Source organism: Nothobranchius furzeri, chromosome 2 (genome assembly GCF_043380555.1).
Source record: "Nothobranchius furzeri strain GRZ-AD chromosome 2, NfurGRZ-RIMD1, whole genome shotgun sequence".
NCBI lineage: Eukaryota > Metazoa > Chordata > Actinopteri > Cyprinodontiformes > Nothobranchiidae > Nothobranchius > Nothobranchius furzeri.
This window is the reverse complement of record NC_091742.1, coordinates 54631927-54658245: the sequence shown is the minus strand read 5'-3', so window position 1 is coordinate 54658245 and position 26319 is coordinate 54631927. Positions and strand designations below refer to the sequence as shown.

General features: G+C 43.3%; 2 protein-coding genes across 2 annotated transcripts in view; both read right to left on the bottom strand.

Moving 5' to 3' along the window:
• LOC139063767 (golgin subfamily A member 6-like protein 4) overlaps positions 1 to 26319 on the bottom strand; it is a 70542-nt gene that overhangs the window by 4402 nt on the left and 39821 nt on the right. The gene's annotated exons all lie outside the window — the stretch shown is intronic.
• LOC139066385 (uncharacterized) lies at positions 2641 to 11929 on the bottom strand. The gene is made up of 14 exons (XM_070548913.1): positions 10252 to 11929; positions 9776 to 9865; positions 9264 to 9644; positions 9077 to 9178; positions 8743 to 8975; positions 8486 to 8664; positions 8305 to 8398; positions 7881 to 8219; positions 7680 to 7797; positions 5559 to 5650; positions 5371 to 5485; positions 4983 to 5255; positions 3387 to 3563; positions 2641 to 3313 (listed from the first exon to the last, which is right to left on the bottom strand). The coding sequence occupies exons 1-14, from the start codon at positions 10466 to 10468 to the stop codon at positions 3102 to 3104; spliced, it is 2622 nt and encodes an 873-aa protein (XP_070405014.1). The 5' UTR covers positions 10469 to 11929; the 3' UTR covers positions 2641 to 3101.

Genomic DNA, 26319 nt, shown 5'->3' with positions numbered 1-26319 from the left:
GCATTCAGCTACTGATGGTCCATTACACCCTTCAAACAATACAGCAGAAACTGGTTAGGAAACAAAAAATGCAGTTTCTCATCAATTCTAACTCAGCATCAACTAAAACATAATGTATCCACAACACAGGCATCATCTCAACTACACGATTCATATTGTTAACCTGTTATAAGAACAAAACTCCTTCATGCTGTGCATGTGGTAACTTTGAGTTTGAGCTTTAGCTTAGAGTAGGTACTATCCAGTGGGGTGTGAAAGTTTTGGCAGCATAATTAATCATCTTGAGTTATCTTTATAAATCTATGGTTGTTATGAAAAAAAATTACATTGGTTATATATATCATATAGGAGGCAGTCATATTTAAGATATTAAGTGAGGTTTATAGGATTAACAGAAAGCATGCAGTAACTTTTTTAACTAAATTAGGCAGCTACAGTAATGTTGGCACTGTTGTCATTTTGTATATTACAGAATCTTTAGAAATAATTAGTGAAGTTCAGCATTGGTTTGGTAAGTTCAGTGACCCTTGACCTCCATACACAAGTGAATCTAGTTATGAGAGAGTATTTAAGGGGCCAATTGTAAGTTTCCCTCCTCTGAATATTGTCTGAAGAGCAGCAACATGGGGTTTCTAAACAACTCTCACATGACCTGAAAACAGATTGTTCACCATCATGGTTTAGGGGAAGGATACAGAAAGCTGTCTCAGAGATTCCAGCTGTTTCTTTCTACAGTCAAGAACATATTGAGGAAATGGAAGACCACAGGCACAGTTAAAGTGACAGGCCAAGAAAAATCTCAGATAAACAGAAGAGAAGAAGGGTGAGAACAGTCAGAGTCAACCCACAGAACAGCACCAAAGACCTACAACATCATCTTGCTGCAGATGGAGTTTGCATCGTTCAACTCTTTGGTACAGTTTACACAAGGAGATGCTGTATGTGAGAGTGATGCAGAGGAAGCCTTTTGTCCACCCACAGCACAAATGGCTGCATCGGGTATGCTTAAGCACATTTGGACAATTCAGCTCTGTACTGATGGAACAAATATTGAGGTATTTGGGCATGACAAGGGGCGTTATACATGGAAGAAAAAAAATCTTAGCATTACACGAAAAACACATGATACCTCCAGTAAAATATGATCATTTGATTCTCAATAGAAACATAATCAAGACTGCTAATCCCTCCACAAAACAGTGACATCTCTTTCTGTTTCCCATGGAAAATTTATTTGGAGCTTTTCATCTAGCCTATAGGGTGCATTGTTTGAGGTAAGTCACATAATATGGTTAGATATGTCTATCAAGGTTTACATGACATAACAAGCTCACACAGAGTTCCACTCAAACACATTTCAGATCTGTAGCCCTCTGCCCAGCTGAACAATGGCCAAAAATGAAACACTTGACCTACAATGATAAGGACCGTAGCTTCAGCTCTGGGTAAATTACAGACATTGGACCACCATCTCAGGACAGTCCTTCCAGAGCACTAATATATATGTATGAATGACATATGTTAAAATGCCAAAAAAAATACTTCAGCAAGCAGATGTCTGAAAATCAAACAAAGTCGAGGGAATCCAATTTTTTGTCCTGAAAATGTGAACTTCTGAACTGCTAAGCGTACAGGTTTGCTTGAGGGCTCTGTGGAAAGGTCTCGCTGAGCGGAGCACTACAGTCTAAATATTGTCTCTACGATTTTACATTGTATGGCTGGAGTGCGCTAAAAACCTTTTTTTGCAACTTGTTCAGCCCCATAACTCTGCCCCTGAAAGGCGTGCAGGGATGATACATCAGTAGAAAGCTGTCACTAAGATGTATAATATATGTGAGCCTCCTGTAGGTAGTGTTCTTACTTAGCTATGAACTAAATTTTCTTTTCTTTTTTTTCAGTTGCTAGAAAAAAAATCCAAAAGTGCCCAAAATAGGCAGATACAATTGTGTGTCAGCACTGTGCTGTAGGGTAGGAGTTAGTTTTGATGACAGTATCAAGTGGCCTATCTAGCTTGAGCGAGTTGTTGTTTTCCAGGTGCACATTGGTATACATAATTTCAGTTGTTAATGTGATTGGCTAAAGACAATTTACTAGCCCAATCAGTGTATTAGTCATTTTTTTGTTCTGTGGGAGGAAGCCAGAGCACCTGGAGGGAACCCACACTTGCATTGAGAGCCAAATTTTACTGTTCCAAATTTTGTCCTTGATTTGTTTTTGCCCATTTTGTTTGACTGTGGAATCCCCTCAGATATTCTGAAAGCTCTACAGGGTTCTTCAGGGAGTATATTTTATAGTTAAATGTTTCTTTTGGCAGAGTGCATTTTCCCTCAGCCATCTTCCAAACTAGGGACTTTTCCATCCACATGAATCTAAAAGCAGTTTTTAAAGTCATATAAAGGTGTGGCAAAGATGTTTAGTTTACAGTGTTTGGTAATTAAACTGGGGGCTTTGCCACTCCAACATTTAGTAGCTCACACAATCAAAATGCATTTGCCATAATCTTTTCTAAAGCCCTTTCACACTAATAGTATTATTTGAAATATCCACAATTAAAAATTGGAAATGAAAAAACACAAGTAGAAATTATATAAATGTTTATTGCAGAACATCTTATTTAGCAGGCATTGTGTTAAAGTGCAACTTCATTTTAAATGTACAGTATTGTTCAAAACAAACGCAATGTGACTAAAAAAATTAAGCCAAAAAATCAAAATCATAGTTTTATTTACATTTTTCTTTCCGATTACAGAATGACAGTCCATGTTATATCATTAATCCCAGCATTAAGTTACATAAAATGGAAGAGAAGCTAAAATGTAAGCTGTACATAAAATTTTTTTTGTGTTTCTGCACGTGTCATTACAAACTGAAATTAGTACTGTATAACCACATTTCTCAATGTGAATTTGCTTTCTCGTGAATCTGCAGGTTTAAGGGAGCCAAATTTAAGACTTTTTAAGACCTTTTTAAGGACCCGCGAATACCCTGTATCAGCTAAAAACACTTTCAGAGAAACGCTTCACATTTGCGTAACATTGTCGGCCAACTTCTGGGTGCAATACAAGTAGGCTGTGCTTTTATAACATACGCATTTTGCGATCTCATAACATATCATCAGACATGTCAGAGTCACTGTCAGAGTTGTCTGAAAAGCTTTGGAGGATATTGCTCGTCTCTGCTTGACTGAAAACTTTTAAGTAGCAGCTCCTTGCATGTGCCACAGCTTTTCTGGTGTTCTGCCTTTTCCTAAGAAGTAGGCTTTGAAGACCTTTTAACACCTCAACTGGTAGGCCCCACAGTGAAGTAGCAGTACCTGGCAAAAAAAAAGCATATTAGTAACCCTGTCATCAGTAATACCCATTTTCAGATTGGACTTAAGAACATACTTTTGAGAGCAGCATTTGAAACTTCCTCAGAAAGCTCCTTCAGGGAATCCATTTGATGCAGAAGGTACTTCCAGTGTTGGTTCATCTCTGCCATGAGAATCTTCTTCTCCTCTTGCAGTCTTTTCACTGCCATGACAAGGTCAAAGGCTCTTCTTTTTGTCCTGAGATCTACAGAGCCTGCATTCAGTTAAAAGATACAAATCAAAATTAGGAACAAAAACAACTGAACTGAAATGGGTTTGTGCAATCAAGCCATTAGGGTTCAAACAATCTGTACAAGCCATGGCTAACTTTACAACATGCTCCTTGAAAATAGATTACCAACAGTTTTGTAAAGGAAGGTTTAAGGCATATCACCCAGTACTATTATTTGAAATCACTGGAAAAATATAGTTAAACAATATGGCACTCCTTAGCCTAACTGACTAGCAAACCTTTACGACCTGAAATCCTCTTTAAATCTAATTTAAAACCTCAGAAAAAATGTATATATAGGATTTTGAATAAAGAAATGTTGGACCTCAGAAAAGTATTATACATATGTACTCAGTACTTGTCTGGGGCACCACTTGCATGACTTACTGACTCAAAGCAGCGTGGCATGAATGCTATCAGCCTGTATTATTGCTGAGGTGTTATGGAGGACCAAGACGCATTTATAACAGCCTTCAGTTGTTCTGAATCATTGACTCTCATTTTTCTCTTAGGGCTAACCCATAGATTCTCTAAGGTCAAGTTAAAGTCCCATTAGTTGTCACACACACTGATGTGTGTGCGAAATTTGTTCTCTGCATTTGACACATCCCCTGGGAGAGCGGTAAGCTGCAGACACAGCCACGCTCAGGAACTATTTGGTGGTTTAACCCCCCAATCAAACCCCTTAATGCTGAGTGTGAAGCTGGGAGGCGTTGGGGTTCAGGTCACGCTACTTTGCTGGACAATGAAGTCAGCATCTCCATAAAGGTCTGCAAAAGGAAGAATGAAGTGCTCCAAAATTTTCTGGTGGAAGACTGCATTGACTTTGGACTTAAATCACAATGGACAAACACCAGCAGATGACATGGTTCCCAAAATCCCTCAGCACTTCAAGCATCTGCAATTCTTCCAGACTCAGGGAACTTGTCTTCCAAATGAGATGCTAAATTGTCTCATCAGAAAGTAGGATTTTGGAACACTGTTGACATTGTTGTTCAGGAGCAACTTAACAAAAGGAATAGAACATTTGAGGCACATGTCCAGCATTTGTCTGTGTGTGGTGGCTCTTGATGCACTAACTCTAGCCTCAGTCCAGTTCTTGTGAAGGTCCTCATCAACTTTCCAATGGCCTTTCCAGACAACTCTCTCCAGGGTTTCAATGTATCTGCTTTGATTCATAACTGGCATAAAATCAAAATGAATTTGCAATGAACTTTGGAGGCTTTCACTACTTATGCAGGGATTCAATGATGATTTTCTTCAAAACTGCCTGATTGTGATTCCTACTGAAACAGACTGAGAGCCCATTTCATGGCTAAGGAATCTTTAGCAGGTGTTTTTGGATAATAAGCTGATTTGAGCAGTTTTCACAGCTGTTTTTGGAGATGCACAAGTACGTACCACTTTGAAACTCTTGCCATGGCCATGCTGTATCTTCAGACAGTATGGTTTCTATGCACAGGCACTCATTGCTTGGAACCATTTTGTTATACTCGTCGACCACTGACGTCAGGATTCTTTTCTCCTCTCTGATTTTGTGGCGACCCCTGGCTCGGCCTTTACTGCCATCTGTGTCTTTGTACAGACGTTGTGAACGCCTTTTGATGCTTGCCACAAGCCCCTCAATCTTACTTCCAAGATTAACTGCAGCTTCATCAGTCTTGTTGGATGTCTCTGTAGAAAAAGCATGGAAGTTGGTAACTGCACACTGACATACCTATGTATGTAAAAAATATATAGTACACCATGCATTATAATTATTAGGTAATTATAATATTATCATATCTACCTTCTGCCCACTCCTTCACATCAGTTACCCACTCCTCCAACTGCTTGTCAGTTACACCCCACTCGGATTTTTGGGACTCCAGTGTTTCAAGCTGACTCTCGAGAGTACTTGTGGTCTACAAGTAAAAACTGATATTGAATTTAACATACATAAACTATTCATAGAGGACAAATTGATGCCATTATTACTTTCAAATATCTGTGAGACAGGAAGACAGCCAAATTGGAGGTCTTTTGCTGATTCCAGCGCATGGCCATTAATGTCAGCATGTCTGAACGTCCTGCAACAGAAGGGAGGCTGCAATCATTTTCAATACAATGCAGTATACAATACACAGTTTTGTGTAGACCAAATAAACCCGACAGATTAGAATTTGCCTTACAAATTATTTTGAAAAAGACAGCCCAGTTTTGAAATTGCCTTCTATGTATTTGTATGCACCAGTCTTTAAGAATGTTGGAGAGAAGTATGAAGAAGGTTTGGAAAAGCCCTGGATCTAAAGCACAACATACATGTGAAACATGATGGAGGCAGTGATTACATGGGCATGCGTTGCCTCCAGTGGTACTGGAAGCCCTGTTGCAACCCGAACAGGCCTAGGAAACCCTGATGGGATGAACACAGCAAATAGATTGGGAGGGAAAAAACCAGAAGGTTCAAAACAATAATAAACCTTTTTGTAATAAAAAAGTTTATTACAAAAAGTGTCCCAACCAAGATTAAAAACTCTCTAGTTGGGAGAAGACTTACCTAAGGTAAACAATGAAAAATAGAATAAAATAAAAACTAAGCAACTCAAAAAATATTCATAACTACTCTGAATTAAATTAAACTATCTTACCCAGGGTCAGTAGTTCATAAGGGAGAGACTAAATAGAGTCTAAACCAAACATTTGCAACTCAAATCCTCAAAAAAGGCTTAAGACTGAGATAAGTAACAAAATGATTTAGGATCATTAACACTGAGTCAATCTCCAACTGCAGCAATATCCCAATCCAAGTTAATCTCAGGGCCTTATGTCTTAGTGTGCAGCAAACTCCTGCTATCTGGTTCAGGTAACTCTTCTTGTTTACCTCTCAAAATCTTCCTTAGAGCTCTCTTGCTACATTTCTAGCCCCTCTGCTTTATCTCTATGCCTGTTTCTCCTCATCTGGCTACAAAAAAACCTGTCCTGAATAGGCTGCGGCTGAAGGGAGTTCAGGGAATGTCGCTCTTCATGGTGCTGAATGGAAGAACCCTAGCAGGTACGGTGTAGTGGAGTTGTCAGACTGGTGGTAAAACCAGGGGCCGTAGCAAGCAGTAGAGTATTTTGGTCATTTAACAAAATACACACATTAAGTGAACATGTAAATGTAAATGTAGGTTCGGGAGCAGGACCACGACTCAACTACATCTCATAAACACCTCTACTTCAAGGTTTACCACATCTCAGCCACATTTGCTATCTTCACAAACATCTCCAGCTGTTTGTCTGTGTTCTCTCAACCACCCTCCCTTCAGGGTTATGTTTTTGTCTTCCAGTCTCCAGCTGCTCTCAAGTAGACTGTAGTAGGGGGGTCTCCAGTCAGCCGGCTATGCTATTCAGATACGGAACCCCCATCCTGAGTCTGCTCATAGCCATCACCTTCCACACCTTCATCCATCACTGTGTGTTTTTATAAAGAACATTTCAGGCCCTTCATCCGTGGTCCTTGCTAGTGAAATACTATACATTTATACTAGATCTACAGTATCTCACAAAAGTGAGTACACCCCTTACATTTTGGTTAGACAAGGCACACTGGACAGCAAATTTACACAAGTTGTACACCGACTAATTGCATATTGTCATATGTTCTGATATTTCCCATAAACAGTTAAAATGACATATTTACAAAAACGTGAGAGGTGTACTCACTTTTGTGAGATACTGTAAGAATATTAAAAGAGAGATGCACCAACCAGCCTTTTCAGTCCTGATATCGATATTTGGGCTTTTTGGATCAGTTGATACCTGATATCCACCAATACTAATGCAAACATTAAAACATTGTTATATAACACATAATAAACCTCTAACATGATATAACTTGGGACAGAAAATAACTCATAATGTGGAAATAATTTGTCAGTGGCAGTGTAAAAAGTTATGTAGTTCGCCACATTATTGCTCTGCTCATTATTTGGATAAAGTGAAGTAAATAATATAATCCGGTATCAGCCATGTTCACCTCTCCACAAATCCAGCTACAAAGCCTGGATCGGCAACAACATCCAATACAGTACTGGTATCGGTGCATCCCTAATTAGAAATACCGTGTTTTCATACCTGCTTTTGACATATGCTTCGTGGTGACTGCAATGCGAGACAGGAAGGCATTGACCTGCTCCACTTCTTCACCCAGAGTTAACCCCGCCCCTTCCTGATATGCTCCACTCCATTTCACCTGTTTCAAAAAGAAACTATGTAGAAACTTTTCACCTCTTGACAATGATTTTTACAAACACACAGTATAATCATTTCACTCACTTCACATTGGAAGTTATGGGCTTTGGCATGAAACACAGAGAGGAATGGCTTCATATCAAGAAGAGGCTGTAGCTCTGGGCAGCTTTTGGCCAGCCTCTGGAGGTAAGGCCAATATTTGCAGGTCACATCCATGCAAAAAAACCTGCTGTTGGGCAGCTTTTGTTGCAAGTACAGGGGATACGCAAAAATTTCTCCCCTGTACATATTAAGGGCCCGCAGGAGCACTCCATGCCGGCACACTGCAAGCTCAAGGCCCTCCTCATCAAGCTTGCTGGTAGACCTTAAGGAGGTTTCTCTGGCCGCTTGCCACTGACCACCACATTTACCTTTCCCAGACACCTAAATTTAACAGGATGAAAATATTAGAGCCTACCTCTACGTTACGATATTTTACATTTATACAGTAATTACAGTCCCATCTTACATGTTTTGCCTTGCTTTGAATGTGGTCCACAAATTGTGTAACGTCCTCATCGTCAGCAATAAAGACACCCTCAAAGATGGCCTTTTCCTCACATCTGTAAAAAGCAGAAATGTAAATCTATAATTAACTAAGACCTGTGATTTGTAATGTGTTTGATCTTTATGCTGACATTTTATTGTACCTGGCAGAATTATTAAAACGATAATGTTTGCGGTTTCCATCAACAGAGACCGCAAGCATCTCTGGGCTGCAGGCAGGACAGGCAAAGGGCTCGGATTTGCAGTGGCTGTCAACTTCATATCTCACAGCCTCCCACTCAAAAAAACTTCTCATGAAGCTGTCTGCTGAGATCTTTCCAGTCTATTAAAAACATTTAAGAAAACATAAAAGAACTCTATTTCATACACTGTTGAGATAATTAAAAAAATATATACTCACACGACCAAAGCGAACGGTTCTTAGATCCAGCATTCTTATAAATGCCTGACAAGACAATCCGGGCGCTACCATTTTCATTTCTTCAAATGTGAAGAAAATATCACATGCAAAGATTGTTTCATAGTGCATGGTAGCTGGCCAGAAGTCATTTTTTATCAGGTCTTCAATCAAAGCAGTCCATGTGGCATTGCACATCCCACAGGTCAGCTTTGGGATATTGAGGTCATGACGTCCTTTAAGAAAACATAAATGCAACATGAATTTCACATATTTTCTATTGTCAGATCACAAACACAATAGAAAAATATTTTGATGCACAACAATATACTTGTACCGTTCATAGTGATCACAGCCACAACCTTTCCGGCACTGAGCTTCAAGTACTCAGCTGGACAGCTGCAGATTTTGGAAGGGACTTCTAGAGGTACAACTCGTTCTAGAAAAAATAAGTTCATGTTATATATGTATATACTAACAAACTGTGTGCACAATAACAGCATGTATGCTCAAAAAGAACTCACCACAATGACAAAGAGCTTCATTTATAATAACTTTGGTTGGGGGCAATGGCTCAAAGAATCCTCCTATAGTGGCCTCTCTATTGTGGAATGGATGTTGGCTGTGTGCATTTAAATCACATTCTCCACAGAGGAACGGCCGTGGACGACAATCCCGACACCGGATAGCAGCTGCATTGCTTTGACACTCCTGGCATAAGTTGGGTTCCACCTTCTCCTTTGATATCAGGGTATTGACTAAATAAGGCCTCACAGATCTCCAGTTTTCCAGCTCTTTCATTTTCCTTAAGCCCCAGTTTGCTGATGTCACAGTGGGAACCACTGGGGATACTTCTTCAGTCTCAACATCAGCAAATGAATGCTGGAGGTCCCGCATGAACTCGTCTGATGAAATTAGAGAACAAATGATGTTCACTGTTCAGATAATGTTTAAAATTGATCTGATTTTATACATATACTAATACACAAATCAAACAAATGAAATAACACTAGTGGATAAAGAAAGAAAAACATACCACATGTCTCAGGAGCAAAGACAACATCAGGAGCTGAGACAGGAGCTGAGACGGGAGCTGAGACCGTGTCAATCAACAGACTGTGACCAGCTGTTATCAAAATAAAAATACTAATGATACTCATATAATGAAACAAAAATTTTCTGAACATTACCAGCACATTATAGTGATCAATAAAATTATATAGAAGGTTGACAAAAATTTTTGTTTGCAAAGCATTGTTATAAGCCTTTGGATAGGGTTAGGTTGAGTTTAGTTATATTTAACCCTCCCACTGTCTTCATGGGTGACCCCGCCAGGAAAGTTGACCATTGAGTATTGATGGTTTATCATCGGCACGTCGTATTTATCAGCACTACCTCACCCCTGCCACGTGGACCTCAAGGGATAAACCATCAATCCTGCTCAATGGTCAACTTTCCTGGCAGGGTCACCCATGAAGACAGTGGGAGGGTTAAGGAAAGAATAATGCTCACCCTGAGTGCACTGGTTCCTTAGTGCCCGTGGTCTCCTGTGGATGAGGTTTCCACCACTGTTTCTCTTCTTCCACCTCACTGTTGGCATCGGTGCTGCAATTGGTATTGCAGTTTTCTCATTTTGCAGCTGACTGAGGAAGTCATCGGCGTCTTTTAGGTCCTCAGTGACCTCACCCTCAACGCTCTGCAGTAAATCCTGCAGCTCACTCTCACTCATTGTTAATGAGGAATACCTCTCTCTCTCTCTCTCTCTCTCTCTCTCTCTCTCTCTCTCTCTCTCTCTCTCTCACACACACACACACACACACACACACACGAATGCACACAGGCTATATTTCCCACACAGACAGAACAACAATTACAGTAAACAAACTAAACAGTCAGACACAGAAGACGAAACCAAAGGAAAACAAGTGTGACAAACAGAAGACAAATTACGAAAAACAGACGTGGCTCTAAAAAGTGCCTTTGTGTTGATGAAAAGTTGGGGTTCAGATAGATCAAAATGACAGCAGCTGTTGAAAGAGAAAACAAATGTCGGTTGCACATCAAAGTCTGACACGGTAAAATTTTGCATAGCTTAGTTTACATGTTATCTGGATTTTCTTTAAATACCTTTTTCTTAAAATGTGATTGAAAATTATACACGCGTATTTATAAAGTGTACATATAATGATAAGAACGGCATTTCAAAGTGTTTTTGTGTAATCAATCATAACGGATTAGAAAATGTTCTACTTACCGAAAGGAGAGTAAACGGAAAGACCGGAAGACCAGTTTACGCGGGACCTGTCGCATTCTATCACGTGATATAAGCACGTTTGTAAATAATTGTGTATTTAGATTGAAAATGTATTTAGATGAAAAATAATTATATTATATGTAGCGCTATATTACAACAGTCAATAAATAAATTGTTTTGGTTAAAAAAGGAGCCTAAGTCACGCCCATCTACTTCCGGACCATGGGTGCCTGGAAAAACGAAAACAAAAATTGTGAACTACTATTGCAATCACTTTAAAATGTATTACTGTACTGTAACAAATATTTGAGATTTAAAATTTAACAACCGAGTGGGTTACAGAGCTGTCAGAAACAATAAAACTCGTTTCTTGACGTAAAACCAGCTTATTACTACTAAGTGCTTCTTCTCTGCCCGCAGCCGAGCATTGTGGGAAATGCAGTTTGTTATGCTTGCCATACCGCAACAAATAAGTTTATAAACACGGCTTATACTGACAAATAAATGAAAATTGTTGTCTCGAGCAGTTAAATAAACATGCCGGTGTTTTATAACTGTATTGTAAATAAATCGATTCTCATAGATGACGTAGATGACTCGTAGTTACGTTCAGAAGTCCACACAATTTACTTGTATATAAATGTAAGCATAAGCTGCAGCAAAGTCCGTGTTTAAATGTGGCTCCACAGATGTCAGAAAAATACTCAAAGTTATCCAAATGATGGGGAAATATGTGTGTTCAGTGCAGCGCAAGAGAACATCCAAACTCGTCACTATGTCGCTGCACTGGGATTTGCATTAGAATCAACGGAGACTCCTTTTTGTCACATATATACGAAAAAGGGCACTTTCTGCGTTGGTATCTGACGCAGAAAGTGAGTGACCAAGCGTTTGTTTCCGACGCTTAGGGTGTGAGAACGTGTTGTGTCAAGACATCATCCCTAAATTAAAAAAATGCATCTTATTTATATTCCAGAAAAACAAGACATGGATTATTTGTTTATTTTCAGCATTAAATTATACTTTTATATTATAAATTATTTTTGTATATTTTCCTTTTCTTTTTTTTACTTCATTAATTTACTCCTCCTTGAACCGTCACCTTATCGTGGTGGAGGAGTTTGAGTGCCCTAATGATCCTAGGAGCTATGTTGTCTGGGGCACTTAGTGCCCCTGGTAGGGTCTCCCATGACAAATTGGTCTTAGGTGAAGGGTGAGACAAAGAACGGTTCGAAGGATCTTTCATGGCGGTTAAAACGAAGAGTCGGAGTGCCCGGCCCGGAGGGTTACCGGGGTCCCACCCTGGAGCCAGGCCTGGGGTTGGGGCCCGTGAGCGAGCGCCTGGTGGCCGGGCTTTCGCCCATGGGGCTCGGCCGGGCCCAGCCCGAACCGGATACATGGGCTCGTCCAACTGTGGACCCACCACCCGCAGGAGGAACATGAAGGGTCCGGTGCAATGCGAATCGGGTGGCAGACCAAGGCGGGAGCCTTGGCGGTCCAATCCCCGGACAAGAAAACTAGTTTTTGGGACATGGAACGTCACCTCGCTGGCGGGGAAGGAGCCGGAGCTTGTGGCAGAGGTTGAGCGGTACCGGCTAGATATAGTCGGACTCACCTCGACACATTGCATTGGCTCTGGAACCCGAGACCTGGAGAGGGGTTGGACACTCTACTTTGCTGGAGTTGCTCCGGGTGAGAGGCGGAGGGCTGGGGTTGGCTTTTTGTTAGCCCCGAGACTCTCTGTCTGTGTGTTGGGGTTTACCCCGGGGGACAAGAGGGTAGCTTCCTTGCGCCTTCGGGTCGGGGAACGGGTCCTGACTGTTGTTTGTGCTTATGGGCCAAATATCAGTTCAGAGTACCCACCCTTTTTGGAGTCCCTCGGACGAGTGCTAGATAGTGCTCCATCAGGGGACTCCATTGTCCTGCTGGGGGACTTCAATGCTCACGTGGGCAATGACAGCTTGACCTGGAGGGGTGTGATTGGGAGGAACGGCCCACCTAATCTGAACTCGAGCGGTGTTTTGTTATTGGACTTCTGTGCAAGCCGCAGTTTGGCCATAACGAACACCATGTTCGAACATAAGGATGCCCACTTGGTACCAGGGCAGCCTAGGTCACAGGTCGATGATAGATTTTGTAGTCGTATCATCTGACCTGCGGCCGTATGTTTTGGACACCCGAGTGAAGAGAGGGGCGGAGCTGTCAACTGATCACCACCTGGTGGTGAGTTGGATCAGATGGCAAGAGAACATGCCGCGTAGACCTGGCAGACCCAAACGCATAGTGAGGGTCTGCTGGGAACGCCTGGCAGAAGAACCTGTCAAGACGGTCTTCAACTCCCACCTCCGGCAGAGCTTTGACCACGTCCCGAGAGCAGTGGGGGACATTGAGTCCGAGTGGGCCTTGTTCCACTCTGCGATTGTCGAGGCGGCTGTTGCTAGCTGTGGTCGTAAGGTGGCCGGTGCCAGTCGTGGTGGCAACCCCCGTACCCGCTGGTGGACACCAGAGGTTCGGGGAGCCGTCAGGCTGAAGAAGGAGGCCTACAGGGCGTGGCTGGTCTGTGGGTCTCCGGAGGCAGCAGACAGGTACCGGATAGCCAAGCGGGGTGCAGCAGTGGCAGTTGCCGAGGCAAAATCTCGGGCGTGGGAGGAGTTTGGTGAGGCCATGGAGAAAGACTATCGATCGGCTCCAAAGAGGTTCTGGCAAACTGTCCGGCGCCTCAGGAGAGGAAGGCAGCAACTCGCTCACACTGTTTACAGTGGGGATGGGGAGCTGCTGACGTCAACTGAGGCTATAGTAGGATGGTGGAAGGAATACTTTGAGGAGCTCCTCAATCCCACCAATGCGCATTCCGAGGAGGAACCAGAGCTGGGAGGCCTGGGGATGGACTGTCCGATCTCGGGGGCAGAAGTTGCTGAGGTAGTCAAACAACTACACAGCGGCGGAGCCCCGGGGGCGGATGAGGTTCGTCCTGGGTATCTCAAGGCTATGGATGTTGTAGGGCTGTCATGGTTGACACGTCTCTACAACATTGCGTGGTCATCGGGGGCAGTTCCTAGGGAGTGGCAGACCGGGGTGGTGGTCCCCATCTTTAAGAAGGGTGACCTGAGGGTGTGTTCCAACTATAGGGGGATCACACTCCTCAGCCTCCCTGGAAAGGTCTACGCCAAGGTACTGGAGAGGAGGGTCCGATCGATAGTTGAATCTCAGATAGAGGAGGAGCAATGTGGTTTTCGTCCTGGCCGTGGAACTGTGGACCAGCTCTATACCCTTGCATGGGTGATGGAGGGGGCATGGGAGTTTGCCCAACCAATCCACATGTGCTTTGTGGATTTGGAGAAGGCTTATGACCGTGTCCCCAGGGGCACCCTGTGGGGGACGCTCCAGGAGTATGGGGTGGGTGGCTTTCTGTTAAGGGCCATTCAGTCCCTTTACCAGAGGAGCGTGAGTTTGGTCCGCATAGCCGGTAGTAAGTCGGACCTGTTCCCAGTGAGGGTTGGACTCCGCCAGGGCTGCCCTTTGTCACCGGTTCTGTTCATCACTTTTATGGACAGAATTTCTAGACGCAGCCGTGGTGTGGAGTGTGTCGAGTGTGGTGGCAGGAGAATCTCGTCTCTGCTTTTTGCGGATGATGTGGTCCTCCTAGCTTCATCCAGCTCTGACCTTCAGCTCTTGCTGGGTAGGTTCGCGGCCGAATGTGAAGCGGCTGGGATGAGGATCAGCACCTCCAAATCTGAGACCATGGTTCTCGACCGGAAAAGGGTGGCTTGCCACCTCCGGGTCGGGGGAGAGGTCCTACCTCAAGTGGAGGAGTTTAAGTATCTCGGGTCTTGTTCACGAGTGAGGGTAGGAGGGATCGGGAGATCGACAGGCGGATTGGTTCGGCGTCTGCAGTGATGCGGACGCTGAGCCGATCTGTCGTGGGGAAGGGGGAGCTGAGCCAGAAAGCCAGGCTCTCGATTTACCGGTCGATCTACGTCCCAATCCTCACCTATGGTCATGAGCTTTGGGTAATGACCGAAAGAACGAGATCGCGGATACAAGCGGCCGAAATGAGTTTCCTCCGTAGGGTGGCCGGGCTCAGCCTTAGAGATAGGGTGAGGAGCTCGGACATTCGGGAGGGACTCGGAGTAGAACCGCTGCTCCCCCGGATCGAAAGGAGCCAGTTGAGGTGGTTTGGGCATCTGGTCAGGATGCCTCCTGGACGCCTCCCCGGGGAGGTGTTTCGGGCATGGCCTGCCGGCAGAAGGCCCCCGGGTCGACCCAGGACACGTTGGAGAGGTTACATCTCCAATCTGGTCCGGGAACGCCTTGGGGTCCTGCCGGAGGAGCTGGTGGACAAGGCCGGGGAGAGGACGGCCTGGAGCTCCCTAATTGGGATGCTGCCCCCGCGACCCGGACCCGGATAAGCGGAGGAAGACGAAGACGAAGACTTCATTAATTTATATTTGAGACACACTTATTTCTTTATTGATCCCAATAAAAATGGGCAATGTGAAAATAAAATAAAAAAGAAATTGGTAAACTAACAAATGTGTTTTTTTTTTTTTTTATGTTTATTCTATGCACAAGTGAAATGCTGATCCAGGTAAAGTATGGTGACCGGCACAAGTATGTGAAATTGGATGAGGCTGAGGGGCAGTTCGACTTTCATCAGTTCCATGAGAAAGGTTTGTTATTTGTTTAAACTCTGTTGAAGGAAACAATAGACATTTAAGTGTGTTTGAAGTGCAGTTAGTTTTATTAATCCATGATGAGTAAAAGAGGAAAACAATGTATTATAATTTTTGTAATGAGTACACCATTCTAATCGTATAATCAACATAAAATAAAAATTCTATACTCAAATAAAGCAAATTTTAACATCTGGCTAATTAGACAACTTATTTTTCAACTTCCCATTTAAACAAAAAATTTCCTTTCTACTTTTCCAGTCTTGGAAAGATTTTGCCTGCCACCTGATGCAAGCATTACATACAAGGATGCAACAGGAACTGAAGTTGATGGAGAAATATTCAGTGACCTCATTATACAAGGCAATGTGCTGCTGATAGTCTTGTGCAATGAAGGTGAGCTTTAAAAGCAAATATATAATTCTACAGCTCTTCAAATACAGTAACATTACTGATGTTGTCTTTTAGAGCTCTCGGATTGGTCTTCTGCTTCAGAATTGTCTGAATCAAGTTTCAGCTCCAATGCATCAACATCAACAATATTGATGGATGAGATCCCACGCAAGAAGCAAAAAACTGAGAGTGCTAATGTTGCAGTGTCAGCTAAAAAGGTTTACCCAGATTTCTGTGTGCCTCTAAACTCTTTGCCATGTTTAGGTAATCTGCATAGCACTGTGTAATGGCTCTTTTATCTGTTTATCATTTGATAGCTGGTTGAAGGTGTCCTACGAAGCAAGTCTGGCGGTGAAGAAGTACTGCAGGAGTATGAAACAACTGAAACCTTAACTGATGCCACAAGAAGACAAATGGTGAACATATTAGTGGCTCACATGATTGATAAACATGGGTAGGTGTGTTTTTAGACATATTATTGTGAGAATGGACCATTTGTTCACTAACTTAATATCTTCTGTCAGGCATCTCCCTACTAAAGCAATCCGAGAGGAGTATGCCCTGGGGATAGTGACACTCTTCCCATCCCTCAAGGATCCATATACCAAGAAAGGCTATGTAATGTTCTTTATCAATTGCAAACTTGCTTTCTGAAACCACACTTTGTCCAATGGCATTTAATTTTACGTAAAAAAAAGTATGAATGTTTTATTAATTTCCTTTTTCAGGAACACTTTTATGATGCAGCAAGCAGCACAGGATACATTTCGTGGCGCCTTAAAACGGTCAAAAGGAAGATTCGAAAAGGGTCACCTGTGCCACCAAGTAGCTCCAGTGAAATTTCATCTGGAGGCCCCAATGTCCAGAGAGCTGTTAATGTTGAAATCCAGCTTTTTGGGGATGCCTGCCAGGAGGCCATATCTCTGCTTAATCACACCACTGACAGGACCCTGGTTTTTCAGAAGATGAGAGAGACTTTTCAGCATCGTCAGAAGCTTATCAAAGATACCAACGGAGGAACAGATATTCTGAAAACCTTCCCACGGTTCCTGGATACAAAAGGACTGGTAGGTGTTCATAAGTTGTTAAAGTCTTCAAATGTAAATTTTTGCCAAATAATGATAATTTAATCTCTGCTTTTTGTCAAAGGTTGAACAAGACTTCAGTCTTCTGTTTAATGAAGACACCTCCTCCAGACTGTTGCAGAAGTGGGATGGGTTCTTCAAGCCAAATGTCATCAAGGAGGCAAAGCGGCTCACTTCAACACCTGAGTTAAGAAGTTTGGTCCAGTCAGCAGAACGATCTCCAGGAGATGATCAAGATGAGGCATCTGGTGAGTACCTAAGTAAATCTGAATTTAATTGACAGTTTAAACTTTCCAATACTGCTCAGTGTTTTCATAAAGTTAAGAGATGTTTCGCAAGTTAAGTTCATTTTGATTTTGTCCTCAGCATATGACCAAGAAATGGCCTCCTTGTTGCTGCTCATACATCTCCTTCCACCACCACCAGGAGGACAAAGGTCTCCCAAAATTAGTGCCTGTGATGCAGTGGAGAGACTTGTTGTCTTTCATAAGGTAACTGATAATATACAGTCATTTTTCACTTCGCATTCATAAACTTGAACAAAACAATAGGTTGAAAGGATTTCTTAAAGAGATTAAATTATTTCACTAGCAAGTATGAATCTTTTGATTTTTTATGATGGCTTTTGCTGTGTTTCTTATGTTCTTATGCTTTTAATCTTAGTCCTGCTGCAGTTTGGAGGAACATCTCCAGAGTCAGCTGGGTCGGCAGCCATACCTCCTTGCTGTTGGGCGTCAGAGGAGCAAGATTGAAAGCTTCTACATTGTCATGGATAAGAGCCTCATCCCATGCCAGGCAAACCGATCTCTTGGAGCATTTGATGAGTTATTCAAAACACACTTTGTGTTTAATGTCTCTTATGATGCTGCACTGGTGAGTTTTTATACATTCATCCAGACAACAGTGTATAACATTGATGTAGGCAAAATGAAGGAGTCACCCAGAGTAAGGGACTTGAGAGCGAGGCTGCTTAACCAGCCAGTTGTGCTCTTCTGTGAATAAGTCAGGCAAAAAAATATGTTGACCTGTTTTATGTGTCAGAAACTGATTCCAAGCAGTCAGCTGTTGATTTCCCATTTAAGAGTTGAGCATAGCTACTATCCTGGACCAAAGTTTAAATTATTTTGCTCTCAGCAAGGCTGCAGGCATCAGTTCCTGACATATGCAGGTTTTCGCAGGCATCTTAATAGTGTTCATAGTGATGTTCAGCAAGTTTCACAAAGTTCAGCTATTGCAGGTTCATCATCTAGTAATCCAGTTTTGTCAGGTCAGGCAGATGCTTTGGACACCCAGGTAATCCCCGTAGATAACTTTTGTTCTGATGACACTCCTAATGAGAGTACTTCTCCGATTTCTAAAGATCAAACTAAAGAGATGTGTGCATCCATAGTGGCCAAATTACAGGGCAGTGGGATCTCTGGTAGTTTAGTTTCCTCAATTGTGGGGGATTTAGAAGAACTAACTAGAGAGATTCATTTGAAAGCAACGCAAGCAGCTGTTTCTGTATTACCCGTGACTGATCCCAACATTTCTGTGATAAATGAATCATTCGAAAAATTTGAAAACCCATTCACAAATCTTAATACAGAATGGAAACGAAACAAATATTTCAACCAAAAATGGGGTGTTGTTGAGCCAATAGAAATAACATTAGGGATAAGATATGACAGCAGGCGAAATAAAAAAAACTGGTACTTATGATCAAATTCCAGTTAATGATACTTTTGTATATGTGCCAATATTAGAAACATTACAGTTCATGTGCAGAAACCCAGAAATATGTGCCTTACTTAAGAGAGAACATCAATCTGAGCAGGACACTTATGCAAACTTCTCTGATGGAAGCTATTTTAAAGCACATCCTTTGTTTTCAGCTAAAAAAGATGCGTTACAAATTTAGATTTTCTATGATGATTTTGAACCAGCCAATCCCCTGGGCTCTAAACACGGAATTCACAAAATTGGTTGTCTTTATTTTGTTCTAAGAAACCTCCCTCCTAAATTTAATTCAGTTTTGATGAACATTCATTTGATATCACTATTTCATACTCAAGATCTTCACAAATATGGTTTTGATGCTATTCTGGAACCTTTGATGAATGATATAAAAATTCTGGAAAGCCAAGGGCTTAGTCTTCCATTTTCTGATGAGCCAGTATACGGTACAATCTCTCAGGTCACTGGAGATAATTTAGGGATGCACACAATTCTTGGATTCAATGAGTCTTTCAGTAGTCGTTACTTTTGTCGGATGTGTTTATTAGAAAAAAGTGACTGTCAATCTGTCTACAGTGAGGATGATCCTAAGGTAATCCTTCGCTCAAAAGAGATATTTGAAATGCATTATAGATCTTTACAAGAAAGCCCACAGATAAAGTCAGCATATGGTTTAAAAAGACAATCCTCACTTAATTCTTTAAAGTATTTTCATGTATCAAATAACTATTCCTTTGACATAATGCATGATCTTCTTGAGGGTGTTGCTCAGTATGAATTAAAGTTACTTTTTGAATATCTAACTCAACATTTCATATCAGAGCAGGAGTTGCTTTCCAGGATTTATAGTTTTGATTATGGGTATTTAGAAAGAAAAAACCGTCCGACAAAAATTATTTTGGAGAGTGCTGGTAATAGTATAGGTTTGAATTCTATTCAGACGTTGTGCCTTTTAAAAAATATTCCACTTTTGTTTGGGGACATTATTCCTGTTGGAGACCAAAATTGGTACATGTTACTTTTGTTACTAGAAATAATGAACATTGTATTTTCTCCAATCCTGACTTTGGGTATGACGACATATTTGAAGTATTTGATTGTTGAGCACCACAGACTCTTTAAGTTATTGTATCCACAGAGGAACTTGATACCTAAACATCATTTTATGATCCACTACCCATCTGTTATTAGGAAAATTGGTCCATTGTTACATATGTGGTCTATGAGGTTTGAAGCCAAACACAAGTTGTTTAAAAATTATTTAAAACATTTTAAAAACATTACTAAATCACTTGCTAAAAAGCATCAAAAGGCCATAGCGTATCATTGGGAAACAATAACCATTAAGCAAAACGAGCACGGGCCTGTCAAACCATTTACCCTTACAGATGAAGATTTGGCAAATAATGAAATGCATCAAATAGTGTCAGACAATGTTTGTTCAACTAACTGGGTTAGAGTAGATGGTATTGAATACAGAGCTGGACTTGTCATTTGTAGTGCAATGCATGAAGAAATGCCTGTGTTTTGTCAGATAAGTGATGTACTTTTAGTTGACAATAATGTGTTTTTGTTAACAAAACAGCTTTTCACAGAGACTTTTGATGCTCATTTTCATGCTTTCAGAGTTGTTCAGAGTGAGAATAGGCACCTTGTACAAGCCACAGAGCTGAAATTTTACAAGCCCTTTGATATTCAAAACTCATATGGAGTTGCAAATGAATATTTGTACATTTTGCCGCAATTTGCACTGTTTGATTTACAGTTTGCAAAATAAAAGAATGTTTAAAAAGTGATTTGCTTGTTATTATATTAAACAGAATCATAAAAATAACTTTTTTCCGAGTTGATAACAAACACTTGAAACTGTTAAACTAACACTTACAAAGTAAATAATGTTTGTTTTTAATGATTCAGAACAGAGTTAATTATGTCATCCCACAGTGTTAATTTAACTCTTAACTTTTAACTTTTGTGAGTTAAAAGAGAACTCTAGCACAGTGTTAAATTTTTAACTATTTTGAAAGTGTTAAATTAACTCTGTAGAGTGTGTATCTATATAAACCCTGAAAAAGTGTTAATTTAACTCTGTTTTGTGAGTTAAAAGAGAACTCTAGCACAGTGTTAAATTTTTAACTATTTGAAAGTGTTATTTTAACTCTGTTTTGTGAGTTAAAAAACAACTCTGACACAGTGTTACATATTTAACTATTTGAAAGTGTTAATTTAACTCTGTTTTGTGAGTTAAAAGAGAACTCTAGCACAGTGTTAAATTTTTAACTATTTTGAAAGTGTTAAATTAACTCTGTAGAGTGTGTATCTATATAAACCCTGAAAAAGTGTTAAAATCAACTCTGTGCGAGTTAAATCAACTCTAGACTTTTTGCTGTGTGTGTGACATGCTCAGTTTGAAGGTTAAAAGTCTGACAGGCATGGAAAGAGAGTGTGCACTTACTGTGGATGAGATGGCATTCACTCCAGGCGTGCATCACTCCATCACAGACCCAACTGGGTTTTGCCACCACCGTTGTTCCTGGTCAGCTCTCCGCTCAGCCACTATGAAAACATGAAGATGGACACACAACACAGTTTAACCTTTAATGGTTACATAAGATTTTTGTTTGATTAACTCTTTGACATTTATTTATTGATAATTGTGTTATTGTTAATTCTTTTTTCTTGCCATTCCTTAATAACAAAATTGCAAATGCTAATATTATAAAGCAAGTGGAAATGAACAGTTTTATGGAAAAGGTCTAATTTTTAAAAGTTATTGTTAAATTACTGTTCTTGAATTATCTTAATTCTATTCTTATTACTTGAGTCCACAAAACAGAACATATCTTCTTACGTTCGTAATCCTGTTTGTCTCATGCTTCAGTAGTTTGCTGCAGTTGGTGTTATTAACTGAAAAATATTCAATAATTACTTGTCTTCACAATCACATTTTCTTTATTATTGGTCTCTCCATTTGTGCTTCCATTTCTGATGCATGTTCATGTTGATACAGCAACCAGCAACGTATTGTAGAAAAAATACCAAATAAAACTAATAATGTAAAAAGTTTATAACCTATTTCAAATTGGGGGGAATATTTTTAAAACGTAGAATCAAACAACCTGAAATAAACCCGTCTACAGCTCGTCAAGCTTGTCTAAACCCTCCTGCTCACAACCCCCGACACGCCTGAAGCAAATAAACTTTCAGACAACTGTAACAAAATACCTGTTCTTACACAGCAAATTGGGAAGTGTATATTCAACACTTTAAGAGTAAATTTTACACCAAACTCGGTGATCATTTGGGTCCAAGTTTCCAGTGTTAAAACAACACTGGACACCGGAGTTAAACAAATAACACTAGAAGAGAGTATAATTTTAAACACTTTGAGAGTATAAATGTACTCAGTCAAAAGTCAAATAAAACCTCCCAAAGAGTTAATTTATACTCTCAAAGTGTTAAAGATTCCACACTATTCTAGTGTTATTTGTTTACCTCCGGTGTCCAGTGTTGTTTTAACACTGGAAACTTGGACCCAAATGATCACTGAGTTTGGTGTTTAATTTACTCTTAAAGTGTAGAAAGAACTTTAGGTTACTATCGTAAACCCTGTTCTCTGAGTAACATGAGTGAGATGTCTCACTATGGGATACGCCCCTCCGCGGATTCCTCAGAAGCACTTATCTCAATACGCCAATCCTGATTGGCCAGTGACCGTGACGTACGCGTCCCCCTGCTACTATAAGTAGCAAGCGTCCCCACGTACACACTATTCAAGATAAACACCTCTTCTCGCTTCGCCCAGCAAGAAGGGTTGTCTGGTGAGACATCTCACTCATGTTACTCAGAGAACCGGGGTTACGATAGTAACCTAAAGTTCTCTTTCTTAACATTCGTTTCGATGTCTCACTATGGGATATGGAGACTCCCGTATTGCCAGACAGCTTATCCAGCGATCACCAACCTACAGGGATACGTCTTGGCCCGCCAAAGACCCCACACTCAGAATCGTGTGAGTCATTGCAGGGACCGAAACATCAAGCTTATAGAAGCGTGCAAATGCAAGTGGAGAAGCCCAACTTGCTGCAGCACAAATCTCCTGGATTGACAGCCCCCGAAAAAAGGGCCCAAGAAGCAGACAGGCCCCTAGTAGAATGGGCCCTGAGCCCAACAGGAGCCTGAATGCCCTGACAGGAGTAAGCCATAGAAATAGCCTCCACAATCCAGTGGGAAAGCCTCTGCTTTGTGACGGGTTTCCCCTTACGAGGCCCACCCCATGACACAAAAAGCTGGTCCCCCCTGCGAAGGTTCTCCGTCCGATTCACATACTCCTTGAGCGCGCGAATCGGACACAGCTTGTGCCACCGCTCCTCCTCAGGAGAGGAGAAGGGTGGCGGGTAGAAAGCTGTGAGGATAATAGGAGAAAAGGAGCCCACCACCTTAGGCACAAAGGCAGGGTTGGGCTTCAGGGACACCTTCATGTCACCGGGTGCAAACTGGGTGCAGGATGGGTGCACAGAGAGGGCCTGTAAGTCACTAACTCGCTTTGCAGATACCAAAGCCAGGAGTAGCACCACCTTAAGAGACAGGATCTTAAGGTCCAGGCCGTCCATAGGTTCAAATGGAGGCCCGGAGAGGGCCGACAGCACCAAGGACAGATCCCATGAGGGCACCAGGGGTCGAGACACAGGGAGAAGCCTGCGCGCGCCCCTCATGAAGCTACACACCAGGGGGTGTTGACCTGCCAGTTTCTTCCCAAAACCCAAGTGTCGGGAGGAAATGGCTGCTAGGTACACTTTAATGGTGGAGAAAGCCTTCTTCCCATCCAACAAGTCTTGCAGGAAAGACAGAATGACGTTCACCGGGCATTGGAAGGGTGAGACCTCCCTGCCCTGACACCAGGCTTCAAACACCCTCCATTTACAGTCATATAGGGACCTAGTGGAGGGGGCCCTAGCATTCTGAATGGTTCGAATGACCGCCTGGGGCAGCTCTGCTGACACTAGCCCGCACCCCTCAGGAGCCAGGCCCACAGGGCCAGCCGTTCTGGATGAAGGTGGAAGATCGAGCCTCCCGCTTGGGACACCAGGTCCCTGCGAAGCGGAAGTTTCCAAGGTTGGCCCTCCAGGAGCTGGAAAATGTCCGCCACCCAATGCATGGCTGGCCAGTATGGGGCCACCAGAATGAGAGTGTGGAGCTGGGTTCGTACCCTCAGCAAGGTGGGTGGTATCAGGGCCACTGGGGGAAAAGCGTAAAGCAGTCCCCGTGGCCAGTCGTGCGCCAGCGCGTCCACGCCGAGTGGAGCGTCTCGGTCGCGCAGAGGACAGTGAGCATTCTCCTTGGAGGCAAAAAGATCCACTACGGCTGTGCCGAACCGGATCCAGATCTGTTCCAACACTGCTGGATGCAGGCTCCAATCCCCGTACAGGGGTGTCCCTCTGGACAACAGATACGCCCCCCGATTCAGAACACCCGGGACATGGGTGGCTCTGATTGAGAGGAGATGCCTGCTGCACCATAGGATCAGTCTGCGTGCCAGCGTGTGTAACCGCATGGAGCGCAGCCCCCCCTGGTGGTTTATATAAGCCACAGTCAAGGAGTTGTCTGTTCTCACTAGGACATGATGGCCGGAGAGAAAAGGCAGGAAGCGCCTCAGGGCTAGAAAGACCGTGAGGAGTTCCAGATAATTTATGTGTGTCCCCCAGAGCCCTCTGCTCCACACACCCCTGACAGAGCGACCCTCCAGGAGCCCCCCCCCCCAACCTGACAGGCTCGCATCTGTCGTGACCACTTTCCTCACGAGAACCAACCCCAAAGGCACCCCCTGTGCCAAGAGGGAGGGGTGACGCCAACAGCGGAGCGCCGTGACGCACGCTGCAGAGACCGTCACCCTGCGCGCTCTGTGGCGCACTGGAGAGAGACCCAGAGAAGCCACCCAGCGTTGAGAATCTCTCATGTGTAGACGGCCGAGTGGTACCACTGAAATAGCCGACGCCATGAGACCCAAAAGCCTGAGGCATAACGCAAACCGCACCGAACTGTGTAGGCGGAAGCGCGCCAGGCAGAACGAGAGCGCGTTCACGCGCGGTGCCGAGAGACGGGCCGTGAACGCCCCTGAGTCCAGATTCAGACCTAGAAAGGTTATTTTCTGGGAGGGGAGCAAAGCGCTTTTCTGCCAGTTTATTCTGAAACCCAGACCACACAAGTGAGGGATCACAACCAGCGTGTTTGACACTGTCTCCTCTCTGGACCGTGCCAGCAGGAGCCAGTCGTCTAAATACGTGGCCAGCCGAATGCCCCTTCCTCTCAGAGGGGCGATCGCCGCCTCCGTACACCTGACAAACACCCTCGGGCTCAGCGAGAGGCCGAATGGGAGCACGGTGTATTCGTAACACACTCCCTGAAAGGCAAACCTCAGAAATGTCCTGTGTGGAGGGTACACGGGAACATGAAAGTATGCGTCCCTCAGGTCGATTGAGGTGAGCCAGTTGCTCTGGTGAATAAGACGCAAAAGGGATGAGAGCGTGAGCATTTTGAATCTGTACTTTCTGAGGCATCGGTTCAGGGCCCTCAGATCCAGGATCGGGCGAATCCCGGTCCCTCCCCGCTTCGGGACCAGGAAGTACCTGGAGTAGAAACCGCTCTGAGACCGATCGGGAGGCACAATGCATATCGCTCCCTTCTCCAGCAGGGAGGAGATTTCTCCCTGAAGGATGTGAGCTGACGACCCCTGGGCGTGGGAGAACACTACGCCGGAGAATCGAGGAGGAACAGAAGCGAATTGGAGCCTGTAACCCCTCGAAATTGTTCTCAGCACCCAACGTGAAGCAGAAACCGCTGTCCATTCCTCCCTGTGAGTGGAGAGCGGTGACACAGCCGTGACACACGGAGCACCAGCTCCCTCCAGAGGTTGTGGGGCAGCGGTGCTCGTGGCAGCCACTGCGCATGCGCGGGGGCTTTGTGCTTTGACGGCCCAGGCTTACGGGGACGACCCGTGGCGCCGCCCCCGCCTGGAACCGCTCATGGGTGACATTTATATTGATTTTTGCTGCGCCCTTGACATCTTGTCTGGATGCGACAGCGAACCTTTTAATGCTCCTTGAGCGTGACATGTTTGTGAAAAACAATGTGAGTGCTTGTGACGTGTGCTTTGAGCCGGCACCGCCGGCTGCACGTCCTGGCCCCACCCTGGACCGCTCGGGAACTCTGCCGGAGGGGTTCCGTGAGGGGGGGGAGAAAGCACCATGGCAACATCCAACAGGAGGAGCTGGCGAACGGGGAACCGCCAGCTGCAGCGTCGGGAGGGAAGAACTCCGACAGGCTGCCCACTTCTTCCTCCTCACCTGCTGACCGCCGTGTCTGGTGGATTGTCCCGGTGGCGGAGCAGCTTGGTTGCTGGATCCCTGAGGCCAAACTGGTCGAGGCTCTGAGCCCGAAGAAGCTGGTTGGACAGCTTGAG

What these genes read in the sequence shown, in the direction of transcription:
- LOC139066385 (XM_070548913.1), bottom strand. Translation starts at nt 10,468, where the DNA reads ATGAGTGAGAGTGAGCTGCAGGATTTACTGCAGAGCGTTGAGGGTGAG. An exon ending in CGTTTTAATAATTCTGCCAG is followed by an intron (nt 8,399 to 8,485) that starts GTACAATAAAAT and finishes TGCTTTTTACAG; the next exon opens with ATGTGAGGAAAAGGCCATCT. An exon ending in TGTCTCACAGATATTTGAAA is followed by an intron (nt 5,486 to 5,558) that starts GTAATAATGGCA and finishes TTTTACTTGTAG; the next exon opens with ACCACAAGTACTCTCGAGAG.